The sequence below is a fragment of the Heteronotia binoei genome, chromosome 5 (genome assembly GCF_032191835.1).
Source record: "Heteronotia binoei isolate CCM8104 ecotype False Entrance Well chromosome 5, APGP_CSIRO_Hbin_v1, whole genome shotgun sequence".
In the NCBI taxonomy this organism is placed as follows: Eukaryota; Metazoa; Chordata; class Lepidosauria; order Squamata; family Gekkonidae; genus Heteronotia; species Heteronotia binoei.
The window spans coordinates 10456552-10465656 of NC_083227.1; the positions used below are offsets into that span (position 1 = coordinate 10456552).

At 47.4% G+C, this 9105-nt stretch overlaps 1 protein-coding gene across 1 annotated transcript; it reads right to left on the bottom strand.

Moving 5' to 3' along the window:
• Positions 1–1014: 1014 nt before the first annotated feature.
• On the bottom strand, positions 1015–8219 carry LOC132571676 (zinc finger protein 420-like). Its single transcript, XM_060238467.1, has 4 exons — positions 8126–8219; positions 6741–6867; positions 4232–4324; positions 1015–2981 (listed from the first exon to the last, which is right to left on the bottom strand). Exons 1-4 carry the CDS (start codon positions 8186–8188, stop codon positions 1015–1017), a joined length of 2250 nt encoding a protein of 749 aa, XP_060094450.1. The 5' UTR covers positions 8189–8219.
• Between the last annotated feature and the right edge of the window lie 886 nt (positions 8220–9105).

Below are 9105 nucleotides of genomic sequence, written 5' to 3' on the forward strand. Positions count from 1 at the left end.
AGCAGGTCTCACAACACCAAGACCATGGCCACACAGCCCGGAAAATCGACAACAACCATCCTGTTGTTTTTCTGTACGAGAGGGGGGGCGGAGTGGGGGGTGCTTTGTCTGAAAGTCTGACTTGTTATGAAAAGTTATCTCTGCTTTTTGATTCCGTACTATATCTTGGGTACTATTGATTAATATATTTGTTTATAAGTGGTGTACTTAAGGAGATAATTTCTTTGAATATGCTGGACTCAGCTGTTGCATTCTTTGCAAGTGTGTATAGGAAGGGACCTTGTAAGTTGATTCTAAAAGCCCTTTTCCCCCTCCATAAATTCACTTGGGGATGTAATAGAACAGACGATGAATAAAACAAATGGATATTTTTCAAAACCGACGTTCTGAGAACAGACAAGAGACAAGTAGATTGGCTCAAGCCATCAAGAAGGTTGATAGTGAGGCAGAGAAACTACAGCAGAGGGTGGAAGGTGTAGAAAAAATAAAAAGAGGGACAGAAGATTCTTTGATTACGATGGAAATGAAAAGGGCAGCCTACATGCTCAGGTCCCAAAATATACCAGAAAACAAGGATTACTACATTACTGAGTGACTCTCTTGCACCTGTGATAGGGATAGAAGCAGAAGAACTTCAAAGAGAGATAGACCTAAATCCTGGTCCAGAATTGAGGTCTGTTGGGCCCGTGTGCTGACTGAAGCTTTTCCCATACTCCAGGCATGTATATGGTTTCTCTCCTGTGTGTGTTCTTCAGTGGGAAGTAAGGTGGCCACTCTTCCTGAAGCCTTTTCCACACCCCAAGCATTTATATGGTTTCTCCCCCTGTGAATTATTTGATGGGAAGTAAGATTTCTTCTCCCCTTTGTGTGTCCTTCAGTGGAAAATAAGGTGTGAACTCTGACGGAACCTTTTCCCACACTGAAGGCATTCATATGGTTTCCCCCGTGTATGAATTGTTTGATAGGAGATTAGACAGCAACTCACACTGAAGCCTTTCCCAGACTCAAGGAATTTTATGGCTTCTCGCCTATGTGGGTTCTGCGATGGGAAATAAGGCCGGAACTGAAAGTAAAGGCTTTCCCACACTCCAGGCATTTGTATGGTTTCTCTCCTGTGTGTATTCTTCTATGGGAAGCAAGACTGGAACTGTCAGTGAAGCTTTTCCCACACTCCAGGCATTTGTATGGTTTCTCCCCTGTGTGAATTCTTCGATGGGAAGTCAAACTGCCACTCCGACTGAAGCTTTTTCCACACTCCAGACATTTATATGGTTTCTCCCTTGTGTGAATTCTTTGATGGGAGATTAAACTGCATCTCACACTGAAGCTTTTTCCACACTCCAGGCATTTATATGGCTTCTCCCCTATATGAATTCTTCGATGGGAAGTAAGGCCAGAACTGACAGTAAAGGCTTTCCCACATTCCAGGCATTTGTATGGTTTCTCTCCTGTGTGTGTTCTTCGGTGGGAAGTAAGGTGGCCACTCTTCCTGAAGCTGCTTCCACACTCCAGGCATTTATATGGTTTCTCCCCTGTGTGAATTCTTTGATGAGAAGTAAGATTGTTACTCTGAATGAAGCTTTTCCCACACACCAGGCATTTATATTTCTTCTCCCCTGTGTGTGTCCTTTGGTGGGAAGTAAGGTGTGAACTCTGATTGAACCTTTTCCTACACTGCAGGCATTCATATGGTTTCTCCTCCTTGTGAATTCTTTGATGGAAAGTAAGACTCTGACTGTGTCTGAAACTTTTTCCACATTCCATGCATTTGTATGGTTTGTCCCCTGTGTGAATTTTTTGATGGGAAGTAAGGTGTGAACTGGAACTGAAGCTTTTCCCACATTCCAGGCATTTATATGGTTTCTCCCCTGTGTGAAGTCTTTGGTGGAGAGTAAGAGTACAACTCTGACTGAAGCCTTTCCCACACTCTATGCATTTATATTTCTTCTCCCCTGTATGTGTCCTTTGGTGAGTAGTAAGGTCTGCACTCCGACGAAAACTTTTTCCACACTCCAGGCATTTATATGGTCTTTCCCCTGTGTGAATTATTTGATGGACACTGAGGTGTGAACTGCTACGAAAGTTTTTTCCACACTCCAGGCATTCATATTTCTTCTCCGCTGTGTGTGTTCTTCTGTGAGAAGTAAGGTCTGCACTCTGACTGAACCTTTTCCCACACTGCAGGCATTCATATGGTTTCTCCTCCTTGTGAATTCTTTGATGGAAAGTAAGACTCTGACTGTGTTTGAAACTTTTACCACATTCCATGCATTTGTATGGTTTGTCCCCTGTGTGAATTTTTTGATGGGAAGTAAGGTGTGAACTGGAACTGAAGCTTTTCCCACATTCCAGGCATTTATATGGTTTCTCCCCTGTGTGAAGTCTTTGGTGGAAAGTAAGACTGGAACTCTGACTGAAGCCTTTCCCACACTCTATGCATTTATATTTCTTCTCCCCTGTATGTGTCCTTTGGTGAGAAGTAAGGTCTGCACTCCGACGAAAACTTTTTCCACACTCCAGGCATTCATATTTCTTCTCCGCTGTGTGTGTTCTTCGGTGAGAAGTAAGGTCTGCACTCTGACTGAACCTTTTCCCACAGTGCGGGCATTCATATATTTGCTTCCCTGTGTGAATTCTTAGATGGGAAGTAAGGTGTGCTTTCTGCCTGAAACTTTTCCCACACTCCAGACATTCATGGATTTTCTTTCTGTTGCACTTCCTTCGTTGAATATTAATAACTGACATTTCAGTGAAATTGTCTCTATTTGCAGTGCACTCATTCTTGTCGCCTTCTTGACGGACTCTTTGCTGTAGAGAGTCACCCCCCTGTAAAACACCCCCTTTTGGTGGGCGTCTTCCCTCCTCCTCTTCTTTCTTTGGTGCATCCAAATATTCAAACTCCTCTTTCACCTCTGAATAGGCATCCTCTTTTCCCATCCGTCGGGGTTCTTCTATTGCATTCGCTGACTCCCACACGACTCCTGCTAAAAGAAAGGTTTGATGCTATGACGCTTTCCATAAATACCTAATTTTGAGTCAAGCAGGATTTAAAGACTAATAAGGTTTTCCAGGCATAAGCTTTTGGAGACAAGGCTGCCTTTGCCACATATAATTCAGAATGGAAATTTCCCATTCCTCCTACCTTAAAATCTGCGTAGCTGAGGATGAGAAAAAGGTTTTTTTTCTTTGCCACTGAATAATTAGACCCCAAGAATTCTGTGGGTATTTGAGGTGTTACTGGATTTGAATCCAGTTCTTCTACTGCAGGCCAACACACACACACCCTCTGAAAAGACCAGTAAAGTCACTTTTGCTAACACGGATATTGTAAATTAAAACTTAGCCTTTATGCAGCTCATTTAAGTGCTTCACTTACATTTTCACAGTAACCTCCACAGCAACTCTGTGAGGAAGGCCAGTATTACCTTGTTCCACAGTGTGGAGTGTGTGATTTACTTTTAATCCCTTCCCTCCCCCCCCGGAGTAGCCATGCTGGTCTGCAGTAGGATTAGACTACATGATTTTCACGTTGTAAACGGAACAAGATTTTTAGGTTGTAAGCTTACAGGAGTCACAAAAGAAGACAATGATGATATTGGATTTATATCCCACCCTATACTCTGAATCTCGGAGTCTCAGAGCGGTCACAATCTCCTTTACCTTCCCCCTCCCCAACAGACACTCTGTGAGGTAGGTGGGGCTGAAAGAGCTCTGACAGCAACTGTCCTTTCAAGGAAAACTCCCACGAGACCCAAGGCCATTCCAGCAGCTGCGAGTGGAGGAGTGGGGAATCAAACCCGGTTCTCCCAGATAAGAGTCCGCACACTAAACCACTACACCAAACTGGCTCTCTACAAGCAATAGGGTTGTCAAGCTCCCATCGGGGCGATCCCCTGGTTTTTTGGGGGGCCCCAACCCACTGGCACAGAGTAGGTTGCTGGGGGAATCCCTGCCCTCAAACAGCCCCACCGCTGCGTGACATGCCCCCACGTGATGATGTCACCCGGAAATGATGTCATCACGTGGGGCAGGTCGTGCCACGGATGCTCTAGGATTCGTGGGAAAACTCTATGCTATCACTTCAGGCACCATTTCAGCATCCACAATCCATTCAAGCTCTTTTCAGGGCAAACTCAAACTCTGAGGATAAACGAGGCCACAAAAATTCACCAGCCATTTCAAGGAAGTGCTGACCACACACAGTCCCAAGACAGAGATCTTAAGCTGCTACCTGTCGATCCCTCCTCTTCATCAGAGCCCAGGAGAAACGGCCCTTCCTCTTCTTCCAACCAGGATATAAGGACCGGTTTAGCAATCAGAGGTCCTGTTTATGAGAAAAAGAAACACATGTACAAAATTAGACCTCTTCTGTGTGCCCATGCATCCCACAATTCCAAGCCAGATTGACTGCAATCCAGAAACACACACCAGGCAAGTAATAGATGTAGGGCTTTTTTTTGTAGCAGGAACTCTTTTGCATATTAGGCCACACGCCCTTGATGTCGCCAATCCTCCTGGAGCTTCCAGGAGGCCCTGTAAGAAGAGCCCTGTAAGCTCTTGGAGGATTGGCTATGTAAGAGAGGTGTGGCTAATATGCAAAGGAGTTCCTGCTACAAAGAAAGCCCTGAATAGGTGTGAGATGGAGCCCAATATGGGGTCAAGACTCAGCCCTCTTTTGCTATCCTGAGATTCTGTGGGAGCATGGGTACGTGCAAAAAGGATCTAGGGGTCTTAGTGGACCATACGCTAAACATGAGTCAACAGTGTGATGTGGCGGCTAAAAAAGGAAAATGCAATTTTGAGCTGTATCAACAGAAGTATAGTGTCCAGATCACGTGATGTGATGGTATCGCTTTACTCTGCTCTGGTAAGACCGCACCTGGAGTACTGTGTTCAGTTTTGGGCACCACATTTTAAGAAGGATATAGACAAGCTGGAACGGGTCCAGAGGAGGGCAACGAAGATGGTGAGGAGTCTGGAGACCAGGTCCTATGAGGAAAGGTTGAAGGAGCTGGGGATGTTTAGCCTGGAGAGGAGGCAGCTGAGAGGCGATAGGATCACCATCTTCAAGTACTTGAAGGGCTGTCATATAGAGGATGGGGTGGAATTGTTTTATGTGGCCCCAGAAGGCAGGACCAGAACCAAAGGGTTGAAATTAAATCAAAAGAGTTTCCAGCTCAACATTAGGAAGAACTTCCTGACAGTTAGAGCGATTCCTCAGTGGAACAGGCTTCCTCAGGAGGTGCTGGGCTCTCCTTCCTTGGAGGTTTTTCAACAGAGGCTAGATGGCCATCTGACAGCAATAAGGATCCTGTGAATTTGGGGTAGGTATTTGTGGGTTTCCTGCATTGTGCAGGGGGTTGGACTAGATGACCCTGGAGGTTACATCCAACTCTAGGATTCTATGATTGTGTGGCCATGCACACACGTACACCCAACTCTGGGGACACCTCAGCTTCTGTATGCACAGACTGCAGATGGGTGCAGCATTTTCCCACAAAGTAGTGAGACCATTATTTTTGAAAGGCTTACATTTATTAAGCATAAAGATATAGACTGCAAGAGGGGTGGCCAAACTTGTTTAACGTAAGAGCCACATAGAATAAACATCAGATGTCTGAGAGCCACAAGATGTGAACATCAGATGTTTGGGAAGAGGGAGGGAGGAAAATAGATGGGGAGGGTGAGGTGGAAAGAAAACAATTTTAATGTAAAAATGTATTTTCCAGGCTTCCAGCTGGCTTGCTTGGAGAAGTGATTTAAAGAAGAAGAAGAAGAAGCTATTGGATTTATATCCCGCCCTCCACTCCGAAGAGTCTCAGAGCGGCTCACAATCTCCTTTACCTTCCTCCCCCACAACAGACACCCTGTGAGGTGGGTGGGGCTGAGAGAGCTCTGACAGAAGCTGCCCTTTCAAGGACAACCTCTGCCAGAGCTATGGCTGACCCAAGGCCCTGCTAGCAGGTGCAAGTGGAGGAGTGGGGAATCAAACCTGGTTCTCCCAGATAAGAGTCCGCACACTTAACCACTACACCAAACTGGCTCTTCCAAGCTGGCTGATGGGGCGGTGTGGGGTTCAAGAGACACACTCTATGTGTGAAAATGTCGCGTGGGGCTCCTGAGCCACAGTTTGGCCACCCCTGGACTGAAGGAAAGACAGAAAGGAGAATTTTAAAGGCTACTGAAAATCAAACCACTTAAAATATCTACCTGGGTAATTCTGAATTCAACGATCACTAACATCTTTGATGATTAAAGTGTTCAATTATGTCTCTCTCATGTCTGGTCCATGAGAGAGTGGTGGGGGGCTGCGTGCAGTCCTTGAAGAGCATGAGAGAAGGAAGGCCAGAGAATGAAGAAGAAGAACTGCAGATTTATACTCCACCCTTCTCTCTGAATCAGAGACTCAGAGCGGCTTACAGTCTCCTACATATCCTCCCCCCACAACAGACACCCTGTGAGGTGGGTGGGGCTGAGAGGGCTCTCACAGCAGCTGCCCTTTCAAGGACCACTCCTGCCAGAGCTATGGCTGACACAAGGCCATTCCAGCAGGTGCAAGTGGAGGAGTGGGGAATCAAACCCAGTTCTCTAAGCTAAGAGTCCACGCACTTAACCACTACACCAAACTGGCTCTCCACACTGGAGGGAAGCAGAGACCAGCCACTGGGCAGACAGCCTGACCACATCCTTCCTCCTGAAGGACTGCCTTACTGTCACTCCTTATTGCAAAGGATCCTCACCCAGAGAGGCCACGTTCCCATAATTCTCCAGCATGACTTCCTTATAGAGAGCTCTCTGGGCCAGGCGCAGCAGGGTCCACTCCCCCGGGGTGAAATGCACGGCCACCTCTTCGAAGGACACCCCCGCCTGCAAGGAGGAGAAGGAAGCGTTTCTGCACATCACTGGAAAGCTGGTCCATGAAGGGAAATCAAGAACAGAGAGAGTCAATTAATTGTGGGAGGGCAGCAGAAAGAGGTGGCATGAAGAGACCCAGGGGGACATCTCTGCCACCAGCCCTCCTGGGGAGCATTTTGGAACTAGAGGGCAGCCCTCAGCCACAGTGGGCTAGCAGTGGGAAGGGGCCAGAGATGTCCAGATGATAAAGGACTAAATCAAGGGTGTCAAATTCATTTGTTATGAGGGCCGAATCTGACATAAATGAGACCTTGTTGGGCCGGGCCGTCTGTGTACCTATTTAAGATTAGATAGCAGAGATATAAACTTTATAAAGGACACAGAGAAACACAATGAAATATTTTGTTTAAAAAACTTAAAACATTAGCCCTCATTGGCCTTAAAGGTGCCTTCTTTGTATTTCTCCGAAGGGATCCTGGGAACTGGGCAAAGAAAGCTCTGGCTCTTTCCTTCCTTCCCCAGGGGACCAGGAGGGGGAGGAGCCTCAGCCAATAGAAGGAAGAGAGATTTGGCTCAGTAGCTCTGCTGGGTGATTGAGAGAGCCTGGCAAAGCAAGAAGATATTGGATTTATATCCCGCCCTCCACTCCGAAGAGTCTCAGAGCAGCTCACAATCTCCTTTACCTTCCTCCCCCACAACAGACGCCCTGTGAGGTGGGTGGGGCTGGAGAGGGCTCTCACAGCAGCTGCCCTTTCAAGGACAACCTCTGCTAGAGCTATGGCTGACCCAAGGCCATTTCAGCAGGTGCAAGTGGAGGAGTGGGGAATCAAACCCGGTTCTCCCAGGAAGAGTCCGCAAGCTCTTCCTTCTCCCCCTTCCTTTCCTAGGGAGGAGCCTCAGCCAATGGAGAAAATAGAAGTTTTGCTCTGTAGCTTCTGTGTGATTGAGCAAACTGTTACACAGAAGGAAGCAAGAGAGAGGGAGAAGGAAGCAGTTGACAGCCAGTTGCTCGGGGGCCTGATAGGAGCCCTCCGAGGGCCTGATTCAGCCCCCAGGCCAGATGTTTGACACCCCTGGACTAAATAGTTTTCAGTGGGAAATCCGGTATTGTTACAGAGGTATTTGGAGTTGGGCCAAATCAAATGCAACAGGGGGTGGACGTTTTTCCGCCTTCCCTGTAGAGAAAACTAGAGTCAATGGGAAGGAGCCCGATCCTCTGAGCATTACAACCGAGAAGAAAGCATTGTCTGCCACATGTCTCCCCCCATACCTGAGCGGGCTGCATGGCGGCTCTTTTCCCTTCAGCACACAGAGGAGATGGTGGAGGAGGCATCCAGGAGGTCCTTCCAGTTCTGCCTAGGAGGGAGAGAAAGAAAGAGGGGGGTAAACCCTTTTTGCTCCCCACACATTTATATCCCGCCCTCCGCTCAGAGCGGCTCACAATCTCCTTTCCCTTCCTTCCCCACAACAGACACCCTGTGTGGTGGATGAGGCCGAGAGAGCTCTCACAGCAGCTGCCCTTTCAAGGACAACTCTGCGAGAGCTATGGCTGACCCAAGGCCATTCCAGCAGCTGTAAGTGAAGAAGAAGACGGCAGATTTATACCCCATCCTTCTCTTTGAATCAGAGTCTCAGAGCAGCTTGCAATTTCCTTTACCTTCCTCCCCAACAACAGACACCCTGTGAGGTGGGTGGGGCCGAGAGAGCTCTCCCAGCAGCTGTCCTTTCAAGGACAACTCTGCAAGAGCTATGACCATTCCATCAGGTGCAAGTGGAGGAGTGGGGAATCAAACCCGGTTCATATGAACATATACTGAATCAGACCCTCAGTCCATCAAAGTCAGTATTGTCTACTCAGACTGGCAGCAGCTCTCCAGGGTCTCAAGCTGAGGTTTTTCACACCTATTTGCCTGGACCCTTTTTAGTTGGAGATGCCAGGGATTGGACATGGGACCTTCTGATTACCAAGCAGATGCTCTACCACTGAGCCACCGTCCCTCCCAGATAAGAGTCTGCACATTTAACTGCTACACCAAACTGGCTCTCTACAACAAACAAACTCTCCTGCGCCTTCATGGATCAAATCCAGAATCTTGAACTGTGCCCTGAAAACAATCTGTAGAGAGGTTCACTCCACGTAGGCTTCTCAATCCCCAGGTCCCAGCGGGAGATCCCCCGGTTTTACAAATAGGTCCATTTCAAAATGTGTGTGTATCTGTGTGCCTTTAAAGTTGACCAGGAAGTACTTCA